The 24,739-nt window shown below is 42.0% G+C and overlaps 1 protein-coding gene across 3 annotated transcripts in view; it reads left to right on the forward strand.

Annotated features, from left to right (window-relative positions):
• The first annotated feature begins 760 nt into the window (after nucleotides 1-760).
• The window catches only part of PPP1R21 (protein phosphatase 1 regulatory subunit 21), a 37,108-nt gene continuing 13,129 nt past the window's right edge, over nucleotides 761-24,739 (forward strand). The window contains exons 1-13 of one of the 3 annotated variants that reach the window (XM_076334747.1): nucleotides 761-838; nucleotides 4,756-4,824; nucleotides 5,259-5,405; nucleotides 7,538-7,639; nucleotides 8,332-8,496; nucleotides 8,597-8,655; nucleotides 11,024-11,118; nucleotides 13,494-13,546; nucleotides 15,736-15,885; nucleotides 18,967-19,068; nucleotides 19,146-19,234; nucleotides 20,097-20,233; nucleotides 24,225-24,317. In XM_076334747.1, coding sequence (XP_076190862.1) covers nucleotides 5,271-5,405; nucleotides 7,538-7,639; nucleotides 8,332-8,496; nucleotides 8,597-8,655; nucleotides 11,024-11,118; nucleotides 13,494-13,546; nucleotides 15,736-15,885; nucleotides 18,967-19,068; nucleotides 19,146-19,234; nucleotides 20,097-20,233; nucleotides 24,225-24,317 — 1,180 coding nt within the window. In that variant the 5' untranslated portion in view covers nucleotides 761-838; nucleotides 4,756-4,824; nucleotides 5,259-5,270. Of the gene's footprint in view, nucleotides 839-1,555; nucleotides 1,650-4,131; nucleotides 4,157-4,755; nucleotides 4,825-5,258; nucleotides 5,406-7,537; nucleotides 7,640-8,331; nucleotides 8,497-8,596; nucleotides 8,656-11,023; nucleotides 11,119-13,493; nucleotides 13,547-15,735; nucleotides 15,886-18,966; nucleotides 19,069-19,145; nucleotides 19,235-20,096; nucleotides 20,234-24,224; nucleotides 24,318-24,739 lie in introns of those variants that run through there. The other 2 variants (XM_076334745.1, XM_076334746.1) reach the window with 2 other exon arrangements.

The raw sequence follows: 24,739 nt of genomic DNA on the forward strand, positions 1-24,739 counted from the left end.
AACTCAAGTGGAAAAAAAATGATACCATGGAAACAGAACAAAAATAGTAATTTGCTGTTGTATCTCTATCCTAGACCAGGAAGCCCTTAACCTGCAAATCAGCAGATGCTCAGCATATACTGGTGAAGTATCATCACATTTTTGCTTATTACTTTTTTCCTTACGCATCAGTTTCCAGTCATTTTCAGAAACAAAATCCTGCATTGGCTGGATATCCGGCAGGACCAAATACACCTATTATGATGTCTTCAGATTCTGCTTAAGGAGTGCTGGTGGTATACACACATTTAAATGTTTGGCAAATCTGAGGGTAAAGAAGAAGAAAATAGGCGATAATTAGCACAGCCTAAGCAATCTCTAAAGGAGGATGGCTGAATGGTGGAGAAGCCGAGAGAAGGCTCTGAAACAAAGGCACCTACAGGCTGGAGACAGCAAAGAGCCCTCCCCGGGAACCACAGGGCGCAGATACTCAAAATGACCCCCGAGACTGTGGAATTCGAGTTACTGCAGCTTGAGCGCAAACTGACGGCACTGCAGTAACACGCGATTTACCTGTGTTCCCCTTCACTAGGGTGCAATGGCACTGAAGGTTGAACGCAGCAGGATGAGCCAGGCGCTGGCACCCACTAATCCCATCCCTGCCACTCACTTGTTGCGAACCATGAGAAATTACTGAACGGCCTTTTGTTTTACTTCTTCACCTATGGATCTGCAAAATATGTATTTGCCTCAGTTTCTGTGGGTATTACGCGCATTATGTTAGACCTGACAGCGGTAGTGCGCTCTGAAGGAGTAACGCACGGCGCTCCGTGCTGCAGGCTCCCTCCCTCGCAGGCAGGTAACAGGCCCCGCGCCCGACCCTCTTCCCCGGCAACACTCCCCGAGCTCGGGCTCCGCCGGGCGCCGCCTGAGGAGCAAGCCCTCAAGCACCCGCCCGCAAACACCGGCGGCGGGACCGGCCGGGCCTCTGCGGCCCGGGGGGGACAGCCCCCCGCCGCCGCTGCGCGCCCCGGCGCCGCAGGCCCGGGCCCGGGGCTCCCCCTAGCGACAGCCCTGCCTCGGGCGGGGAGCCGCGGGACCGGCCCCGGCACTGTGCCCCGGCAGGGGACGGCTCCGGAGCACCGCCCGCCGCTGCCCGCGTCGCGATCCGCCGACGTGACCCCCCCCGCCCGCCGCCCGCGGCCTCCCCGCCCCTCCCCCGCGGGCGGACGCTGCTCCCGCGCGCGGCCGATGCTTTTTGGGCGGGGTGGGGCCCCGTAGCCTCGAGGCCGCGCAGGGCACGGCGGCTGTTACTATGGCAACAGAGGCGGCGGTGATCGCCTCACTGGCGTCACGTGGCCCGGCCCGGCCCGCCCCCCCGCCTTTGCGGCCCCGCCCTCCTCCCTGCCGCCATCTTGGAAGTTGCGTCAAGATGGTGGCGCCGGCAACTTAAGCTCCGCCCTCCCTCCCCTCGGCGTGTGGGGCGGCGTGGTGGCGTCATCGCGCTCCCACCGCCTGAACCCGGAAGTGCGTCTTCCTGTCGCGGGCGTGCGGGGCCGGTGGCTGCGTTACCGCCGAGCCGAGCCGAGCCGAGCCGGCGGCGGGGGGGGATGGCGGCCGCCGCGGAGCTGCAGGGGAAGTACCAGAAGCTGGCTCAGGAGTACTCCAAGGTATCAGGCGCCGGAGCCCGTCCCCGATGCTCCGCGAGCGGCGGCCGCCGCCCCCCTGCCGGTGCCGCCCCCCTCCAGCCGCTCCCTGCGCGCGGGCTGCCGGCCGTTACGCGCCTCACGGCCGCCTCTCTGAAGGGAGGGTCCTTCCCCGCTCGGCCCGCGGGGCTGCCCGTGCCTTCGCTGAGCCTGCCCTGCCCGGGGGAGCCGGCTGCTCTGCCCCGCTGCCTCCGCGGGGCGGCGGGGCCCTGAGCTCTCCCGCCCGGCTTGGCCGCCTTCGGCGCTGTGCTCCAGCTGAGCGGGGGGGCTGGTCAGGACTGAAACGCTGATTTTTTGTGGCAGCGTGAAGTGTTTGGGGCCCAAAGATTGCCTCTTCGTGAGGATGAGGTGAAGGCAAACTTGGGCAGGCAGGGGAGGTGCGAGTTTGCAGGTGCCGAGGGCATACGGTATTGCCGGCTGCTGGCCGGGCAAGCCGGCGTGAGCAGCAAAGTGGCCTTGTCTGCAGAGCATCCAGTAGGACAAATAATGGGTTCAGCTATGCCAGGGAAGTGAAACTAGCAGTGCTTTCCCTTGCTTCTCCACTTCCCAGTCAGGCATGAAGCTTAGTTATCTTTTTGGGTGTGAATGTTTGTTGAGGTCTTGGTCTTGTATCTTACCTATAGACTCTGAGTTTGCTTTGACTGGTGGATGTGGGAGTTCAGTCGTGTTAGTAGTGCTTGCGGTGGTGTTGCAGTGTCTTGGAAGTGAGGACACCTGATTCCACACTTGCCTCATGTCTGTTCCCATTCTTCTGCAGCTGCCCTAGGTGACTTTGCTTCCTGTTTCTGGTGCTGCTTAATGGAGTATTTGCAAAGACTTCTGGCCCATAGCAGAGAATGCCTTTCCTTTCCAAGGTGCTCGAGATGATTTCTTAAATGGTGGGGCCTTGCTTAATAAAGAACTCTTCATTCTTCTTTCTTCACTAAAAGGAAGAGGAGACCTTGGTCTTGAATGGCATAGTTCTTCAACGGCCTTAGGAAAGAAAGCCAGCACTTTGTGTAGCCCAGCATCGAGAGCACAAGGCAGTTGACTGTATTTGACGCCTTTCCCTAGATTACAGAACAATGCGTCTTTAAATACTATTCTCTTTGGAACAGCTATAAAAAAAACCTGTACAGAATCTAAATTGTTCACAGATATTAATTTTTTTTAATGCTTCCACAAGATCATTTTAAGAGAACTGAATTCACTTTGGGGCTTTGTAGGTCACAGAGTTCATATTTCTTGTTGCTTTCTACAGTGGCTCTGCTGTACCTTGCAGATTCAAAATGGCTCAGGGTAAGGTAATTGAGGGACTTTGCTTGATTCCTGAATTAAACTTTGAAATGTGGACTTTTGACTATAGCTGCTGAAAGTTCCAGCTGCTGGATCCTCTTTCTTTTAGTATCATGGTGTCCAAAAGCTTTCTTTGAACTTCATCTTGCAACTTGCAGCCTGTGATGTTTCATTGGTTCTTTGTGGGAACTGGTTTTTTGGTCTCATCCCACTTCTTGTCCAACAACTCCAGGGCATTGTGGGGATCCCCTTTGCAGATAACTCTCCTTTTTGTGCAGATGATCGGTTGTTCAATTGGCTGTTTATTGTGTGCAGGTGGAAATGGAGAGTAGCCCTGGGAAGCTATTTGCCTGTTCACTTAATCGTGTCGTGGAAGCCAAGGAGAGAGGTAGACGAGAGCTTGATAGACTCAAGGAGTGCCAAGGGAAGTACGTGCCAAAGGATTGCTTTCCTTCTCAGTTCACAGAGCAGTCCAGAAGAAGGATGTGTGTTTTCAGAGTCTCTTCTTCCCCTTGAGTTGCAGCTTCTGGCTCTCTCGCACAACCCTGATGGAAGTAGTAGTCAAAAGGCTCTTTCAACTTGTGACAGCCTTTGGTGGATCACACTTCAGCTTGGGTATCTCAATACAGCACGATTGAGCTAGTTCATTCACTGCACCTGACATGTTCCTGCATTAGTAGCTGTGGCAGAAAAAAGGCATAGAAAACTACTGCCCTGCCCTTTCTTGCTAGGGGAACCCTGTGCTTGGAAGTCTTTCTGTGGTGCTCTTGCAAGTTTCTTCTCTTGCCTTTGTGATGCCTGAGCAGCATAGTGGAAATGCTGCAGGGCAAAAGCCTGTGCTTAGCAATGTCAACTGACTTTTGACCTTTCAAATATATTCAGTCGTCAGACTGAAAAGATTAGCCATTGCTGTTTTACACTGAATCTTGCCTTTTGTGCGTCTGCCAGAGGTATTCCCAAACACTATACAAACCCTTTTAATTTATATCTGCAACAGCTGGACTCAAACATGTCAAATGAATAGAAACTGCCATTGAAGAAACCAGGATTCAAGCAATTATCAAGGACTGGGAAGATGGGACTGTCGGTATCCTCATTGCTGCAGGGCAGAGGTACTCTGTGAAGTGACTGGGAAAGATTTCTTGAGTATCACTTTTCACCGCAGTGATTTTAGCTCAGATTTGTGAACTATATAAGTAAGTCTTAGAGGGCTTTTTCTTCTACGCTTTTTATGCGTTTTCCTGAAGTGTTTGTCAAGCTGTTCTCTCTGGATCATCTGCTGCTACCAGTAATAAGTATTTTGCATTAGAGTATAGTTAAGCTCTTCTTGAATTGATACATATTTTGACTTTGTTCATGACTGCTTCTGGAACATAAGCAGGGCTCACAACAGTTTTGATGAGAAGAGGCGAGAGACAAAAATAGCACTGAATATGAGCAAGAACTTGATTAGTCAAGGAAGAAGTTGCAACTTTTCCACGTTTGTTCACTGTTCTTCAAACCTTAACTATATTTAAGTAACTAATCTTCCAAGATATTTATTGAGTAAGAATTATCTTCTATTTGACCAAAATGTTCAGATGGTAAAGTAACTTCTTGTTTCTTGGCAATTCAGGATATGAATTGTATACTTTTTTCAACCTGATACCACTACTATCTACCTGAACAGAATACTTTAAAAAGCGTGCATCTGGTGTGTTCTCAGGAGAGAATATGATGCTTTATGCACGTTCTAATGAATGGCTTTTATTTATTCCTTTATCTTGCATAGTTATTGGCATCTCTTATTTTTCAGCTTCGAGCTCAGAACCAAGTACTGAAAAAAGGGGTTGTAGATGAGCAAGCAAACTCTGCTTCTCTGAAGGTAATCTCTAAAAACTGCTCGTGTCAGATGTATTAAGCTGTGACAAAATAGGTAAATGGGAAGGGTAAATGGGAATACTTCTTGCTCAAAGTATTGTGATTTAAAAGAATAAAGAAGGAACTTGATTTAGTAAAAGAACTTCTGTTCTGCAACTAGTCTTCATTGTTCTCTGTAGGTGCTGACTTTGTGTAAGTGGAAGGTTGCTTCTTGATGATTAACTTCTAGAATGAAGTACCTACTTGAGTGTGATCTGTGGGCAGCTCAAGGAAGTGAAATCTGTTTTTTAGTTTAAAAGCAATACTTTTTGCCTCTTCAGTGTTCAAATAGTGAAGAAAATTTTTTAATGTGTTCTTTTTTTAAAGTGATACTTCTTATTAAAAGCATGTGTGAAAGTAAGTGAGAAAGGTTTAAAATTAAACTTTTTGGTCATTCAGGAGCAACTGAAGATGAAGGATCAATCACTGAGAAAACTACAACAAGAAATGGACAGCTTGAGCTTTCGAAATCAGCAACTTGCCAAGCGGGTGGAGTTACTTCAAGATGAACTTGCATTAAGTGAAGCTAGGGGCAAGAAGAACAAGGTATGTGCTAAAGGCAAAAAAACTTGCTTAGCAGATGTCTGCTCCTCACCTGTCAGTGTCTTATCCTCATATTTCTAGCAGTAGTTGCTTTGTGTCAAGGGTTGAGCTGAATGTTTTTGTCAGAACTTCTGTTATTAACTGATGTTAGTGAAAATAACCACAAAACAGGTATTGAGACATAGAATATGCTAAGTAGTTCTGTACTTTTCTTTCTAGTGTGTCAGCTAACTGATACTGAATTGCTACCTCCCTTTCCAGGTATTTATTAAGTGTTCAGACAGCTGGGAAAGATCTTGGAACTCTGTGATTAATCTACTGCTATGAAGAAAACTGATCACCCCTCATTTCCTATCCCCACCTCCTTGCTTTGTAATTTTGATGTCGATGGTTAACTCTTCAGCCTATGATTGTAGCTTTTCTAGTTAACTCTTACATGAATCTTGTAAATTCAAGTCAAATGCTTTGAAATGTAAATTTTTAGCTAGTGTTCCTTATGTTATTTCAAAATGACAGAATAATTTCAGTACTGCGATCTTTCTTTGCCAAAATGCTTGCTGATTAAACCTGGTTATACCATGTTCTGTCTAAGATCAGCCATATCTTCTGTAGGTAACATCAGAATTCCAGGGATGGTGTGTTTGGACTTAAATAATTCTCAGGCATCCTTTGCTACCTTCCTCTTACAAGGAAACCCCTCTTACTGTCATCTTTTGTTTTTGGTTAGCTCCCAAAATGCTGTAGCTATCAAGACTGACATTAAAGAAATCATTCAACTGATCAGTAATATGATCATCTTCCTTACTTTTTCCCTAAACTCGTGCATTTTTTTGCTATCCAGTTATTTTGCTTGAAAAGCATAGTACCTCTGACTTACATTATTCATGCACCATAGTAGATTGTTCTTCAAAATGCAGTTTGACCCTTCTGTTCTTTTAGTTCATATTATGTAACTTACCGCTTCACTAGACAGGTTTCCAAATTTTGAAGGACCTCAGCCTGGCTTGAGTAGCTTTGCAGACCATTGCCACTGACTTTCTTTCCTGTTCAGCTGTCAGAATGCACAGTTCTATATTTCTTTTTTTAAGAAGTGTTTGTACTACCTTTTAAATGTGTTTCCTTTAGTTTTACCTGTAGGGCCTCACTGAGTATGTACGTTGTATTGAACGCACCCCCACTAAATTCCATGTCACCCTTACTTCAGAGGCTTGCCATTGGGAGACCATGAAATCACATCTAAAACTATTTACATTAAGATTCGGATACATGATCTGTGTCAGACTGCACTCCTGTTAGGAGGAGAACATACACCCATATCTCGGGTGTTGTAGTTCATAGGCTGACATGAAATGCAGGGGTGGCTTAGCTGTCCCAAGCGCTTGAAGTCCGGTGTTAAATTTAAATGTAAACAGTCTCCCTTTTGTTTGGTGATGGTACTACCTTTGTTCAGCAGTGTGGTACAGCAGAGCAGTAGTGTGGGATTTGCTGGTGGTCTCTGAGTCTTTTGGATGAAATGGGTGAAAAATGAGGAAACAGTTGGCGGAGAGATGTCTGTATTCTCAGGGTAGTTGGCGGACAGTGAAGACCCTGTGTTTTCCAGTGCCACCTTGTGCTCAAGCCTGCCGTGGGGTAGTGTACTTTCAGTGGTTATTCCTGGTCCCTGCTGAGACCAGACCAGCTTACACCTGGACACTTGGTGGGGGCAGATGTGCCTTATACGCAGCTACCAAACCAAATAAGCCGGTGCGCGTAGGATTTCATATGACTGACTGCGTGGAATCATGCAAGATTCAAATGATGTCAAATGGGCACCTGCCCATACAAGCAACTTCATGCGTGTGTGAATGTGACGCCTGAGTATAGGCTTTCCCGAGTCCTTACCAGGTTAGCATTCTACCACTATACAGGAACAACGGTGTGAAGGAAACAGTGCTGCTTTTAGGCTTATGCTGTGTGCAATATGTGTACCTTTTGATATATTAATCAATGTAAGTAAGATATATATATACACACACACACACACTCATGTGCCTCTGCTGGGAATCAGCGATGGGAAGTGTTTTCATATACTTGGGGATGGGCTTTGGAGTACGCCCAGAGACTTGGAGATAACGAATGCATTTTCTTTCTTTTAGAAAAGTGCAGAATCCTCATCTCAGTTGAGTCAAGAGCAGAAAAGTGTCTTCAATGAAGATCTTCAGAAGAAGATAGAAGAGAATGAACGACTACATATACTCGTGAGTGAAACTTTTAGCCTTTCTTTTTAGTTCAGAAAATTGGTCACACGAACAAAGATAGAGAAAATAAAATGCCATCTGAAAACTAACAGGTTTAGAAGCTTAGTTGTATGCAAAACAGTAGATTAGATCAGATAGCTTGTTTATAAACACGTTCACTGGGCAAATGAGACAGTATTTTGACCTCAGATTCTTAATAACTCACACAATACGTGTTTTCTCATTTAGGTTTTTAACTCTTGGTGACAGCTACTCTACGGAAAATAGCCATATAGTTGGTACTGGGTAGAAACTTCTTTAGTTCACTAACTGTTTCAGAATTGCCTTAAAGCTTAAAATATTTCCTGCAAGTTGCCATAATTAAGTCAGGAATTACTTTACTGAAATGGAAAGCATTTCACTTTGGTGTAGAAAAACTTGAGAAAAACCTTATGGGTCAAGTTTAATTTTTCAGGTATTCACTATTAATCGGCAATATATTTAAGGAATGCTTGGTACTACAAAACTTTAATAAACACAAAGTACTTTGTTCCTGAATCTTTTCTCTGTAAATATCATAATAAAATTTCTATTTGTCTGAGAACTAGTACTTGTTATTAACGTGGACTGGCTAATTAAACTGGTGTAACTCATAGGGCTAGATTCCATAGTAAAATGAAGCTTTCATACAAGCTCTGCTTTTCTTCTTTTAGTTCTTTGAAGCAGATGAGCAGCACAAACGTTTAGAAGCGGAGCTGAGAACTAGACTTGAGGTTTTGGAAACTGATGCTGCTCAGCATCAAGCTGTGGTGGACAGTTTAACGAGGAAATACACGGATACCATAGAAAAGCTGCAGAATGATAAAGCCAAATTAGAAGTAAGGAGGTTTTTCTCTTACTTGCAAGTTTGAAAAGTTTTGAAGTGAAATGTCTTGCTGTGTCAGTACTTACATTGTGAGATTATCTTCTTGCATAAAGATCAAGTCTCAGACACTAGAAAGAGAAGCTAAGGACTGTAGGCTTCGAACCGAAGAATGGTAAGTGTTTTTATTTAATATAATGAAAAAATGATTTAAAGAAATAACTGCTGTAAAAGATTAACTGGATTATTTTTAGAGAATAATACCTTTAGAGAAAAAAAAGAATACTTTGATAAAACTGAAAATACTGGTCAACAGCACATTAACATCAAGACTGTGCAGGTCAGACCCCTTTTCCTTCTGCTGAGTATGTAACTAGACAATCAATTCCACAGATTCAACTTTCAGTAAGAGCAGTTTTGTCACCAAACTATTTTAAGTAGCTGCGAAGCTGATGAAAGCTTGAAGAATTTTTGTAATGGAATGCTATAAGAAGTAAAGAAACTACTGAACTTGTATGAAACAAAGATATGTGAGTTTTTACAAACTGCTTCTAAAAACAAAGCTTGGGTAAGGTATGCTGAGACAACTGACTGAAAAGAGTTTCAAAAATCCCTCTCCACCCCAAATGTTTCTGGAACAATCGCTTTTGCTTTTGCTTCAGGTATAACACACTCAGCTAGAATATTTGAAAGCTTTTGTTGAAGGATTGTAGTGTTAGTTTTGGAATACCCTCGTCTTGAAGACAAGTTGTAGCAAATGGGAAGAAGTTGAGGACTGTGGGCCAAATCAAATTAGGGTGCACTTCTCTAGAATTTATTAAGGTGCATTTTTTCAAAGATATATATGCAGTATAGATCTTTAACGTAATGGATAAAATGCATAGTGAATGATCAGATGAAGAGTTCCTCCTTTCAAATGGTGACCTTGAAGTATGTGTTTCAATTATTTTGATAGATGCAAAGATACTTGAATTCCAATAACTCTCCTCTAATACAGGTCAGGGTTTCACTGAGAATGACTTGCAAAAGAGGATGAAAGCTGTGTTTTGCTGCTCTCTGCTTTTTTGTGGTGTTTGAAAAAGTGTAGTCTTAATCTGCTACTATTCAGTTCAGAGCTTGTCTGTCATGTTCTATGATGACTGGGTAATTAATGTCATTGTAAGAAATTGTCCCTACCATTTAGGAAGGGAAGCTTTTTAAAAATAATAGTCTGACACTTCTTTATTTTAAACACTGAAATCAGTATCTAATGAACACATGACAGAAAATGTCTTAGAGTACTGCTCTTCTGTTTTCCCCACTCTTTCAGGGGAACGGGTCCATTTCCCTCTGACACCCACACTTTATTCAGGAAGGCCAGGGGATATGAGACTTGACAGCCTGCATGCCTTGAAAATTAAAGGGCAGAATGTAAAACAAAACATATCAAACTACTTGTTTGCCATTCCTTCATAGTACAAAAAGGAAACATCTGTACTTTTGCAGTTTGTCTCTGAGTTTATTTTCTATCATGCCTAACGCTACTGTCGTTCATGCTGTACAGTTTCTATGCAATTTTGGAGCTGTTTTTCAAGAAAAATGTTTGTTAATGTGCATGAGCTACTTATTGGCCAGTTTCTTCATATCTTGCTTGTCTATTTTGGATTCTTTTTTCCTCGTTAATCCTGACAACTTTCCACGTATCAAATGTTTTTGTAAAAAAGGAAAAACTGTCACTTTGACACCTTCCCCCCCCATATGTGCAGGAGTTCTAGATGTCAAATGGGAAGCAAAACAGTGAAGAATTTGGGGGCCTGAGTTGGGTAAGGTGTGGAATTTGGTCTGAATCAATATGCAGTGATCTTTGACACGTGTATAATGCTGGAATATGTTACTGTTCACCTCAAGAATCTATACTAATGACATTAGTAATCTTAACTTAGGTTCACATCTACATACACAATCAAATGCAAGTGAAGCAGATTTAGAGAAAAATCCCTTGAGAACGCATCAGAAACATAATTGCCAAGTCTTGTGGGAATGGGCTGTATCATAGCAGTGTTTAAATATGGGGCTTTGAAAAGCTTGTGAGGTAGTTCTAATAGTGATGTGACATAGTTAACTGAATTATCGACAACTCACTACTTGCATATTGGAATACTGCATTGGATATATAGTAACTAATTAAAGGCCCTTCTGCATTCCCATTCAAGTTCCAGTAGAAAGGAATATCTTCTTATAGCTTATACAATAATTGCAGAATTAGAAAATAATGTAAAGATTAATTCTGAAGTAAGTTGAGCTTCTCAAGAATGGAACTTAGGATTTACAACAATTTGTTGGATCTTTCACTGCATTTGTTAGGGATTAAAATACAATATTGTATATTAAATGTGACATAAAGGAGGAGAAATTATTCCTACTGTCTTATTTCTATTTAACTTCTAGAAAGAGACAGATACCTGCACACTCAAGGGATGCTTATGGTGAGCTATGGTGTTAGTGATACAGATTAAAGGCTTACAGTGTGTGTGTGGTTTTTCGTTTGTCTTTTTGTTGTTTAGCCAGCAACAGTTAAAGAATCTTCAAGCAGCTTTGGGCAGTAGACTGGAAGAATCTCTATGCATAATCAATGAAAAAGTACCTTTTAATGACACAAGTACGTATTGCCTTGGTCTGGGTTTCTTGTTTAATTTTGGATATCCATCTGGAGGAAGTACTCCTTATGAATTAAAATGTATTAGCTGTAAGAAATGTTGGACATCTGAACAGACACTTGCAGGTAATTGTAATAAGTATTCGTAATAGTCGTCATAATCTTGTTTAGTGATCTTAAAATATCAAGTTTTTATAGTTTTTTATATATATATATAATGAAAATTAAAACTTTTGAAGGCTTTTGAGTAATTTGCCACTTGTCTTGCTTAGTGTTGACAGAATATTGTAAAAGATGAAAGAACACTGTCAGTTTACTGGTTTCTCCACAAAGATTTCTTTAGTTACTCATCTCGGAGTATTATTTTTGGCAGGGTATATTCAAGAGTTACAGTAAGTTAAGATGGGGATAAACTGGTGGCTGCAGAGATGTTGACTTAATGAGGCACTGCATCAATAACGGTCTACACTTAGTATTAGTGGGAAGTCTGTCAGTGTGTCTCATCTCTGATCAGAGAACACCCAGGCTAGTTCTTATCTGTGGTTTGTCTCAGACTTTTTCATCTTTTCAAGGGAAAAAAAAACCCTTTGAATTCAGGGACTTTTACCTGAAGCAACCTTTTTTTTCCTGCTTCCTTTCCAACTCCTACTAGATAAACTGAAGTGCAGAGGGTACCATGAAATTAGGAGTCCTTAGCCTTTGCGTTGCTTTGGTACAAGAATTGGTTAGTATGTGCCAGATCAGTGCTGTGTACTGGGTGCTTTTGTAAATAGCTTGAACATGAGGCTGTACTTGGGCAGGCAGCAGTCTGTACTCTTCTGGCAGTGAGACTAGGAGGACCTGGAATAGTGAAAAAGCTGAAAGTAGTGGAGAAGGAGTAGAGAAGTGAAAACAGGCTGTTGAATTTCTGGTGGGTTTTATTGGTAGCTTTTGCATTTTTCATTCAGTTTAAAGCTCAATGACAATGTTTTGAATAGCCTTATGTTCTCTAAAAGCTGATCTGGCAGGGTGTTGCAGGGGTGAGCCTTCCAGGTTCTCCACTGGGTTGGCAATCCAGTGAATCTTGGCTTAGAAACACCAGATCATCTTCTCTTTGGGAAATGTTGACTCTCATACAGCATGTTATGCTTAGGTGTTGGTGCCTTGAGTTGATACCCTTTTCACTTCTTTCCTCTCACAAAGATCACTTTGCCTGGCATCTGATGCCTATTTCTACTTCTCTGGCTGCTTTAGCTGATTTCTTTTTTTACAGGTGGTTATCATTGTAGCAAGAACTTTGATGCAAATAATTTGTTTATCTGCTCACTCAGCTGCCATAGCATAATGTTCTTGCTTGTGTAGAAAACACTGCAAATAGTGGACAGATCTTTAGTGATAGAAGAATGAGAGAAAGTCAGGAAATGTTTGTCTGCTATGGATTCCAACTGTCTTGCTATAGGCTCTGTAGTTGGTTTTAAACGTAACTAGCAGCTGGCTTCAGTTTCAGTAACAATCAAATGACTTGTTGACTGCTAAGCATCATTAGAGAGTAGAAAGATAAGTTTTCTGAAGCATTTACTTACAAGTAGGATTTGGTGATTTTGGACAGAGTTTTTTTTTGTTCTGAATACAACTACCTCTTCCCATGTGTTAATTGCCAAATGTGAGTGATACAAAAGGAATGAGAAGCTGTAAACTTCCTTTGTGTGCAAATTTTAAACTGAAGTGGTTATTACATTTAATTGAGGATGGATGTGATCCCTTTTAAATCTATAAGACTTTGTAAGCTGTTCTCTAGGTACAAATATCCCTCTACCTCTTTAAAAATTGTGCCCGCTTGTAATTGAATAATCATTCTAGTTGCTCTGTAACTGGAACCGAATGCTGAAATATGTGGAGAGTACATCTTCTAAATTATCAACAAATCAAGTACATACAGGAGCTTTTTTTAATGTACAAACCACTAAAATACATTCATCTTATTTGACAGTCTCTGGAATGTAATTAAAATTTGAAGATCATCTTGAATTCTTTAAGGGTTTTTTTAAAGATTTTCACTTTTGTTAGCGATGAATACTGTTCCTTTGGGCAAGAGGATTCTGCTCTTACCTATAAAATTCAGGGTGTTCAGAAGGTTAAATTTGACTCTACAATCTGAGGCAAGTATAGAAGTGCTTTCTCTCCACCTAGTCACAGTAACAGTTCTTAAGTGAGAATGTTTAGGCCTACTTCACTGAAGCCAATTGTTTGTATCTTTTTAGTTAATACTACTTTCATTGCAGTAATATTATAGTTCATGTAATTTTATATTTAAAAAAAATTAATCACTATTTACCAATAAGCGTCTCTTAAAAAACGAAGATTTAATAAGTGCATATAACTCAATTTTTGTCCTGTAGAATCTAATCGATACAATGCTCTGAATGTACCGTTACACAACAGAAGATACCAGGTAAGCACTTTTTATGGCTTCATATGTAAAGATGCAACTTTCTACACAGATACTGAATAAAACCAGTCGTTTTAGTGACCTGAAATGGCAGAAGATATAGACTATCTTACTACTACCATGATATTCCAAGGGAATTTCTGTCCACAGAGCCTCTGCGCTTTTCAAAAGGTAGTCTATACTGTTCAAAAGGTAGTCTGTACTGTTCTTATGTCAAGGAGTCGTGTTGTCTGCTCACCTCACTTCACTAGAGCTAATCCATTGACTACTGGCTGATGATCACTGTAGGTATTAACTCAGGTATGCCTTTCTAAAAAGAATGGCAAAAAGGTTTAATATTTGTCTCTAAAGTTATACAAAATATTCTCTTACTGTGCCAACCTGCAGTAAGTTAGAACTTGAACATTTCATTTTTAAAGTTGGTTAAAGCTACACTAGTTTAGAGGTCTTAAACTACCTTTTTTCAACAAAAGCTTTGGTATCTTAAATTCCTTTTCCCTCAAACTGAGCTTCAGTCGCATCACTTGAGCCCCAAAGAATGTTTGCGTTTGTAAACTATACATTGGTGTGTACATTAGAATACTGTATTAGCTAACATTACTTGTCACTAGTCATAATCCTTTTAAGGAATAAATCATGTATTTTTGAGAACTCTGCATGGTTCATTTACATTTTATGAGATACTTCTTGCCAAAACACCTCTTACTTGCAGACAAATTACCCTTATTAATTTAAATATTTAAAAAAAAGAAACAGTTTCTCTTCACTACTGTAACTTCATCAATTTCCTTGGGAATGTGGTTTACTCAGTATTCAAAAATGAGCATTAGTTTTCTGTGAATAGCTAAATATATGAAGGCTTTTTACAGTAGTAAATCAGATATTTTGATGCAGTCAAAATTTTCCTGTTTTGGTACCACTGAGGATGGGCTCCACACACTCTGTTTTTTCTCTTCACTTGTATGATATGCCTCGAACCGAAGTTAGTGCATTCAGATGCCACCGCAGAAAGATTTCAAATAGCTGCTTTCTCCTTTCTTCAGAAGTGCCTATAAAGAGACCTTGTTCCTAATATGTCTGCTGTGAGAACAGGTGACCTGCTGTCCAGTTTTGTGATGGAAGCACCCTTAAATCAACCTGTTGCTGAGTTCTAAGAAAAATCTGAATGTGTGTGGAGAGTTTCTCCCTTTGCTATTTTCTGCTAGCACTATGTCAGCCAGCCTCATGCTTCAAGATCTGCAGTCTTGAAAATGTTCCAGGACAGATTTTTATGACTGGCTTTGCCAGTGGAGGCAAAATGCTAGTGTATTAGCACAGGCTGCAGTGTAAAGGACAGCAAAACAGTAATATTGTCTGTTTTCCTTCCTTGCATAGCTAATGAACATACACAAACTGAGTATAATGACTACATTAATTACTCACCATCATCCCTGATCCTTAATCAAGATTCACTTGATTTAACACTTCATTGAAGCATTAGGAATACATCTCTGAAGGATAAGTCATTCTTGGCTGAAATGTCACTTTAACCTTACTCTCTCCTCTATAAATCACAACAGAGTGCGGTTTTCTTCTCTGCCTTTGCTTTTTCAGAATGGTCTGTTTTGGATTCATTTCTTGGATACCTTCCTACTACACTAAAGCCACAGAACAGCCTTGTTCATGAGCAGCAGCTCAGTTCTGTCCAGGTGGGAGAGTAAGAATTGAGTGTTACTGGTTAGAAAAGCAGGCACCTTTTATTCTGGGAGAAAACCTCATTGTTTTTTACTAATTAAAGTTAGGTTTCCTTACAACCAGATGTTACAAATTTCTCACTATCACCATACTGAAAGAACTGAGCTGTTGTCAGCAGTTAGTCTATTGGTCTTTAGAAATCTTAATTTCAAAGATGGTTTCCTTAATTGTACTAACCTCTAAGTGTTCTTGTGGCCTGTAGTTTGAGAAATGCAGCAGAGGCAAAGCTGTTATATGAAATAAAAATGTACTTTGTCATCATAGAAAAACATGTCCTTCTGTGTGGCATTGTAGTTTAGTCATAAATTTTAAGTTAAAGATAATTGCTATGTATTTTAGGCTGAACTAGTAACAAGAAAGAAATCATTGATAGCAATTTTTGTATCCAACCATAGATTTTTTTTTCGTATTTAAATAGGTACATGTCAAATATAATCACTTTATAACTGTCTTCACAGCTGAAGTTGCGAGACCTTGCTGGCCAGGCGCTGGCTTTTGTTCAAGAACTTGTAACAGCTCTTTTGAACTTCCATACGTACACTGAGCAGAAGGTACAGATCTTTCCCATTGATTCTGCAACAGACGCTATATCGCCGTTAAATCAGAAGGTAAAGCTTACAGATTTCAGCTACAAGTATATTCAGTTATGTAGACTTTCATGAGTGAATAATCTTAGTCATGCAAATTTCTGCCACCTTTACTGGAATGCTATGAGTGTCTTCCCAAGAGGCAGCCCCTCCTGCATGAGAAGTCTTTTCTATTGGGTGAATTCTCTGAATGTGGGCGAAGGTGTAGCTGCAGAGAATCCTTTTCCCCTGTGCCTCTGCTACAAGAGCAATATGATAGTCAAATCAAGGCTTTAAGTGCTAAATTAAAGTGCATTTGTCAAAAGTTCAGCTGACTTATTTTAAAATACACAAATATTGCACTGCTAAATAGATGCTTGTCTTAATTAATGCACTGGGGCATGGGAGACATTGAGACAGAAGGTCTTGTGTTTAAAGTGTTTAACTGTAATGTGAAATAAACTGGATGTAAGGTAGGCTTATGAAGGAGAGAACTTGGACTCTGTTTCCTTGTCAAAAAACAACTTTATAATCTGATTTTGGGCTATTTGTGTAAAGACCTTTCCTGTAAGTGTTGTGAAGCTTCAAGTCTGTAAAGCATGTTGAAATTATTACGAGAAACCTGACCTGTCTCTTTCTGTGCAACTCCATGAGAAGACTTTTCTGAGAGTATGATTCAGAGCTGTTAAGCTGCATCTTTTGACTTTCTATGCCATGAAGCATGGAAAAGAACTTTGTCCACAAGGATTTGTGTGGGATGCATATACGTATGCTTTGGAATAAAATTGCTTTAACATCAGAGTTGTTGACTCATAGTGCAGGTGGACCTATGTGCATTTAAGTTGCTGGATGACAGTATTTTCTGATTCAGACTATAATTTCAATTTAGTAGTTTGCAGGGCTCAGACTTAAGCTACCAAGATGGACTTGATTTGCATTCATCAAATGGCTGCAATGCATGTAGTGGCAATGTTAACTATCACAAAACGTTCCTGGGAAGACCTCCTTTAATCTCTTTGCAGGCAACAAATATGCTTGTGAAGGTGTTTATCCACTAGAGAAATCCCACTGTATTTATCTTCTCAGTTGTTTCAACTATTTGAATCAAGAATACACTTTTACAGAGATCCAGCGTAGATCTTAGTTTGAGAACATTTTCTTGCTCCTGCCACCAAATGTACTCAAAATGGCATATTCTTCTTGTGAGAACTATGTGGCTTTGTCATCTTCCAAATTCTTTGGGGCAGGAACTGTCTCCTTGTTTATGTGGCCCAGTGTGGTGATTGGATTCTACAGACACTACTGCAGTTTACACTAAGGGAATAAAAACAGGTTTCTTAGACATCACTTCTCATGCATTTTTTTCTTAATGTCCTAGTTAACACTTCTTTGTTGCTTTTCAGCAGAGAAGTGCTTTCATAGGGCTGAAATATGCAACTTAATCAGAACTGTAATTTGATTCTCCTTTTCTGATAATTGACTCTGATTCAGTAGCTCAGGCTTTGTTTGTTTTCATAATTATGTCTCTTGTAGTCTGCCCCATTGTATATTCATGACCTAATTGCCTCAGTGCATGCTACCTCTCAGGGCTTCTGCTGTGACTTTCCAGTGGTGAAGCATCTTTTTATCACTCACTGAAGCTGCTGTTGCTCCTGTATTTTTGATTAATTTATCTGTTTGCTTGGCAAGTGTTCTCAGTGTGATCTTTGCTCCTCCACTGAGTGATTCACAAACCTCCCCTTAATGTAGTAGACAAAATGAGACAAGTGTCAGGTAGTGGCTTAGCACACTTGCACTGATTTATTTTTCCCCAACTCCAGGTCTTGTCTGGCGCTTTCGAGCTATTTTCCCCACCAAACACTCAGAGTAGATGTGGACAATTCCCTTCCAGGTTCAAGTATTCCTTTTCTCTTTAAGTATTGGATTGCTGGGTTCTGCTGGGTCTTCAGCATCGTGCCAGATAACTCCAGTCCTCTCTCTTGCAACACAAGTCAGGAGCATTCTGCATGTGTTTATTTCTTCCTCCTTAGATTTAGGAATCTTCCCTAATTCCATCCAGATTTGTGCATGCATGAATGAGAGCTTGGCATCTCTCTTCTCTTATTAACACTGTGTAACTGCACTGTAATAATACAAGATATAATGAAAATTTCTCGTACCCTATTTGCCTGGGATCTTTAGCTACTATTGTGGTATAAATAATCAAAGGTGAAGGTATCTTTCTGTGGGGTAAAATAAAAACCAAGATCACTTTTGACTCCCTATGTCAATCTGTGGAAAAAGCTTTTTGTAATACTGTGGTATCAAAATTGAAAGCTGACAGGACTGTTACATTTTGATTGTGTGTAAGAGTAAACATCTTTGTTCTCGGGTATACTTTTTTGAAGGCGAGATTAGTCATAGAATTTACTAAAGCAATTTTTGGCAAAGTCAGGCAGCTCCATGAGGCCAAAGTTTCATAATTGCCCGAACCTGTCATAGTTCTTGAAAGTAAGAATTCTCCCTTTGATTAGTTACTGCTCCATCCTTTGCATTGGCATAAGCATACTTTGACTGGCCCATGTTGAAAATGACTGGATACAGATAAAGATTAAACTGTATCTCTTGCTCTCAGTTTTAACTGGGTTTGGTTCTTCAGTACTTTGCACAGCACGGCATAGCCGTGCAAATGTTTGTGCTGATGCACAGGACGAGGGCTGAGAGGCAAACAACAGCTGGAAGGAAGGTGGGATAGTTTATTCCGGTGGCTTAATGGTGCACAGATCTAGCCTTAATTTGATGGAGTTGAGCAAGGAATGCAAGAATGTTTAAACTTAAAAATCGGGGGTTTGGTGTGCTGTGCATGGCAGTTAAAATGAGATAGGGTGCTGTGGCAAAGCCCTAGATGGGGTTTTGCCAGGACTTCCATTGTAGTCTTCACTATTTCTCACTTTCTCTCAAGGTGTGAGTTTGTCCTGTAGAAGAGGTTGCTGTACATCACTTGACTGTTATATCTTATTATTGACATCCCGGGGATCATTTAAGATGACAGGTGCTTTGCTAAAGTGGACCGTTCAATTGTTAACTTGAAACAGTTTGCAAGAGCCTTCAGTAAGCACCATTTTAAAATCTCTCTGTACTCAGTTCTCACAGTATCTTCATGAAAATGCTTCGTATGTTCGCCCTCTGGAGGAAGGAATGCTTCAGTTGTTTGAGAGTATTACAGAGGATACTGTGACAGTCCTGGTAAGATTTCTTATTTTTAGTATTGAAAAAGATATTTTTACAGAGCAAAAATACTTATGTGTTGTTTTTCCTTCCAGGAAACAGCTGTGAAATTGAAGGCCTTCTCAGAACATTTAGCTTCCTACTTGTGCTTTTTAAGAAAGATTCTTCCTTACCAGTTAAAAAGGTACTTTTGATTTGATCAAATTAAAGGGGCACTAAGTGTCAGGCATGCAGCATTGTCAACATCTACAACTCAAATATTAAGTCAACCCTTAAAGCACTCTGGCTTAAAAGGCAGAACATTTTTTTTGCCTGCTGGTTTTTGAGCCTTTAGGTTATGCATGTTTTTTGCAGCTGGGTATTAGAGCTAAAAACATGTATTTTAAAGCCTTATTTTTCCCCCCTCACAGATGAGACTTTAATGAAAGCTACACAGACTTTCAATGTTTCTTAATGTTATTCAATAGTGTTGATACTATTCAGGTATGATACACTGAAACTGTTAATTTCTTGATCCTGTCTGAAGACTATTTATCATGCAGTAAATATAGCAATGTAGTAAAACTTGGCCAGATGCATGTCCCTTCTGCAGTGAAAATCTTTGTTCCTGAGTGGGTCGAAGGGAGGTGAATTATTAGTGCAAAGGACTGCTTAAAAAGAGGTTTTGGATTAAGGAAGAAGAAAAATCTTGTTTTATGCCTTCTTTGTAGCTGTTCTCCTGCTCCTTAGGAAGCAAAAGGTAAATTATATGTAGTAGAGGAAAAAGTCTTTAAACTGATGCAATCAATTCCTTGCTGTGAGTGTAAACCATTCCTGGCTTGTGACTGAAGCTCCTAAGAATGGGGATTGTACATGCATGCACGCAGTAATTTTCATGTACTGCTAAGTTATTCTGATATGTTAACCTTTCTAAAATAAACTCCTAGTCTATTGTTGCTTTGGACTGGGGATGTAGAGAACACTAGTTATCTACTCCAAAACTCATGAACTTGTTTTTTAAGGTAATTGCTCACTTTTTAAAAAAAAAATAATTCGTATATTCCTAGTTTGGAAGAAGAGTGTGAGTCTTCTCTTTGCACAGCTGCTTTAAGAGCTAGAAATATGGACCTACACAGAGACATGAAAAGGTTGACTGCAGTCTTTGAGAAGCTACATACATACGTTAGTCTTCTTGCATTACCAAGTAAGTACTAGTTTTGGCTCTGTTGGTTACGTTATGACTAGAAGGTATATTTTCCTTTCAGACCAGTTTAAAAAAAACAACAACAAAAAAAAACCCTACAAAAAACCCAATCCAAACACCAAACCCCACCACACCAAAAAACCACACACAAAAAATCCCACTTCTATGATAGAGGAAAACAAGGTTAACGTTACTCTTTAGGTACAGTCTAAACCATGGGGCAAGTGAGTTCTGCAGTATGCTCTGTCATACTGGACCCTCTTTGATCCAGGCTGGGAGACTGAGTGTGCTGTAGAAACTGTTTAATGCTCTGCACTCTTCCTTCTGGATAGACACGGGCATGGCACAGGCCTGGAAACTACCAAGCAGTCACATGTACCACATTTTAGATAGTCAGTTAACTGTAGAGGAGAAGAAATGACTGTAGGTTTTTATAGTACGATTTTAGTTTTTTTATAGGTTTATAGGTTTTTACTGCAGGTTTTTTATAGTACTATTGATAGCAGCACAAAGGAACTCCAGCCAGTAAGACAGCTTCATCGGGGGCCCAACTTAAATGCCTCTATGCAAACGCACGTAGCATGGGGAATAAACAAGAGGAGTTAGAGATGTGCGCACGCCTGCAGGGCTACGACCTTACTGGCATCACAGATGTGGTGGGATGGCTCCTGTGATTCGAGTGTTGGGATGGAGGGATACAGGCTCTTTGGGAAGGACAGGCAGGGGAGACGAGGAGGGGGTGTCACCCTCTATGTCAATGACCAGCTGGAGTGCATGGAGCTCTGCCTGGGGATGGATGAGGAGCTGACCCAGAGCTTATGGGTCAGGATTAAAGGGAAGGCGGGGACAGGTGACATTATAGTGGGGGTCTGCTACAGGCCACCCAACCAGGAAGACCGGGCGGATGAGGCCCTCTATAGACAGATAGGAGCAGCCTCACGCTCACAAGCCCTGGTCCTCATGGGGGACTTCAACCACCCGGACATCTCTTGGAGGGACAACACAGCAGGGCATAAGCAATCCAGGAGGTTCCTGGAATGTGTCGATGATCACTTCCTTCTCCAAGTGGTAGAGGAGCCAATGAGGAGAGGTGCTATGCTGGACCTTGTTCTCACCAACAAGGAGGGGCTGGTGGGGAATGTGAAGCTCAAGGGCAGCCTGGGCTGCAGTGACCACAAAATGGTGGAGTTCAAGGTCCTTAGGGCACCGAGGAGGGCGCACAGCAAGCTCACTACCCTGGACTTCAGGAGAGCAGACTTTGGCCTCTTCAGGGATCTGCTTGGTAAAGTGCCATGGGACAAAGCCCTGGAGGGAAGAGGGGGCCCAAGAAAGCTGGGTAATATTCAAGGCTCACCTCCTCCAAGCTCAGGAGCGATGCATCCCAACAAAGAGGAAGTCAGGCAAAAACGCCAGGAAGCCTGCATGGATGAACAAGGAGGTCCTGGACAAACTCAAACACAAAAAGGAAGCCTACAGAGGGTGGAAGCAAGGACAGGTAGCCTGGGAGGAATACAGAGAAATTGTCCGAGCAGCCAGGGATCAGGTTAGGAAAGCTAAAGCCCTGATAGAATTAAATCTGGCCAGGGACGTCAAGGGCAACAAGAAAAGATTCTATAGGTACGTCTGGGATAAAAGGAAGACAAGGGAAAATGTGGGCCCTCTCGAGAACAAAATGGGAGACCTGGTTACCTGGGACACGGAGGAGGCGGAGGTACTCAATGACTTTTTTGCCTCGGTCTTCACCAGCAAGTGCTTGAGCCTCGCTGCCCAAGCTGCAGAAGGCAAAGGCAGGGACTGGGAGAATGAAGAGCCGCCCACTGTGGGAGAAGATCAGGTTCGAGACCATCTAAGGCACCTGAAGGTGCACAAGTCCATGGGACCCGATGAGATCCATCCACGGGTCCTGAAGGAACTGGTGGGTGAAGTTGCTGAGCCACTATCCATCGTATGTGAGAAGTCGTGGCAGTCCAATGAAGTTCCCACTGACTGGAAAAGGGGAAACATAACCCCCATTTTTAAAGAGGGGAAAAAAGGAAGACCCAGGGAACTACAGGCCAGTCAGTCTCACCTCTGTGCCTGGGAGGATCATGGAACAGATTCTCCTTGAAGCTGTGCTAAGGCACATGGAGGACAGGGAGGTGATTCGAGACAGCCAGCATGGCTTCACCAACAGCAAGTCCTGCCTGACTAACCTGGTGGCCTTCTATGATGGAGTGACTACATCAGTGGACATGGGAAGGGCTACAGATGGCGTCTGTCTGGACCTCTGTAAGGCCTTTGACACGGTCCCCCACAACATCCTTCTCTCTAAACTGGAGAGGTATGGATTTGATGGGTGGACTGTCCGGTGGGTGAGGAATTGGTTAGATGGTCGCATCCAGAGGGTAGTGGTCAACGGCTCAACGTCCAGATGGAGATTGGTGACGAGTGGCATCCCACAGGGGTCCGTATTGGGACCAGTACTGTTTAGTATCTTCATCAATGACATAGACAGTGGGATCGAGTGCACCCTCAGCAAGTTTGCAGGTGACACCAAGCTGAGTGGTGCAGTCGACATGCCAGAGGGATGGGATGCCATCCAGAGGGACCTGGACAAGCTGGAGAAGTGGGCCCGTGTGAACCTCATGAGGTTTAACAAGGCCAAGTGCAGGGTCCTGCACCTGGGTCGGGGCAACCCCCAGTATCAATACAGGCTGGGGGATGAAGGGATTGAGAGCAGCCCTGCCGAGAAGGACTTGGGGGTACTGGTGGATGAAAAGCTGGACATGAGCCAGCAATGTGCGCTTGCAGCCCAGAAGGCCAATCGTATCCTGGGCCGCATCAAAAGAAGCGTGGCCAGCAGGTCAAGGGAGGTGATTCTGCCCCTCTACTCTGCTCTGGTGAGACCCCACCTGGAGTACTGCGTCCAGCTCTGGAGCCCTCAGCACAGGAAAGACACGGACCTGTTGGAGCGGGTCCAGAAGAGGGCCACAAAAATGATGAGGGGGATGGAACACCTCTCCTGTGAAGAAAGTCTGAGAGAGTTGGGGTTGTTCAGCCTAGAGAAGAGAAGGCTCTGGGGAGACCTTCTTGCAGCCTATCAGTACTTAAAGGGGGCTTATAAGAAAGATGGGGACAAACTTTTTAGCAGGGCCTGTTGTGGCAGGACAAGGGGGAATGGCTTTAAATTAAAGGGGGGTAGATTCAGGCTAGATATAAGGAAGAAATTTTTGACGCTGAGGGTGATGAAGCACTGGCACAGGTTGCCCAGAGAGGTGGTGGATGCCCCGTCCCTGGAAACATTCAAGGTCGGGCTGGACGGGGCTCTGAGTAACCTGAACTAGTGGAAGATGTCCCTGCCCATGGCAGGGGGGTTGGACTAGATGACCTTTAGAGGTCCCTTCCAACCCAAACTATTCTATGATCCTATGATAGTACATCTTTTATCTCTTAATCGTGAAATTGTTAATAAACTGCATTTTATTACTAATTATCACTCCAGCTCCTACTGTTCTATTAAACTACAGCTCTCATGGTAATGACTAAATAAAATCAGGTAAAACCTTTGTGTGTGTGTGGGGGGAACTATATCCAAATGCATACTGTAAATAGTAAGAGGAAACAGTTATTGGATAGCTTCAGGTTATTTCAGTCTTCACTCTTTAGAAGGACCTAGATGGTCCTTCCTCCAACAGTGAGCATGTAAATCTTTCTGCATGCACAATTGCTTTTTTGAGACCAAAAAATTTGATATTTGTAAAATCTGAATGAGATTTAGGAAACTTGGAAGTCTTTTACCTGCCTACTCTGGCAAAATTTGTTGTGTATATATCTAACATAAAAGGAAGGGGAAATTTAAGTAAATGAATCTGTTATGATTCTTTAGTTCTAAAGGTCATACCCCATGGAAATGTTTCTAGTACATGGAAATCGGATGATTTTTCAAAGCTAACTTTTTTCATTCATGGTTGAATCTTAATTATTTTTTTTTCTTTCTACGTGGTACTCTTAGGTACAAAACCAGAAGGACTTCTTAGGACAAATTACAACTTAGTGTTTACAAACATTGCTACAAGTCTTCATGGATTTCATGACATTTTAAAAGGTGAGAGTACAGGAACAATGGTATGTTTCAGCTCTGCTTTTTTCTGTTTAACATAGCACACATGCACTCTCTCTGTAACAATGTTAAATGTGTAATATGTGATAAATCTGGTTTGTTTTGCCTTTACAAACTAAGATAAACTAAACCTACTAACTACTTGTTTTGGACATGCATGCATGTTTTTCACTCCTGTTCTGTTAGCTTTGTTATTCTAAGTTGCTGGAATACTTAGTTGTGGCGCTCTAGATCTTCCTGAGCAGTATCATTTTAGTTACTGAATTTCACTGCTCTAGTGGAACTAGCATACAGAATGAAATGCCATTAAATATACCTATTTTCCTCGGCTTCCGTACTGTTGACCTAGTACCTGCCTTCAAAGTGGAATTTTTCCTTACAGTTTTTAGGTTGATTACTATTTTTAA

The sequence above is a fragment of the Aptenodytes patagonicus genome, chromosome 3 (genome assembly GCF_965638725.1).
Source record: "Aptenodytes patagonicus chromosome 3, bAptPat1.pri.cur, whole genome shotgun sequence".
Classification (NCBI taxonomy): domain Eukaryota; kingdom Metazoa; phylum Chordata; class Aves; order Sphenisciformes; family Spheniscidae; genus Aptenodytes; species Aptenodytes patagonicus.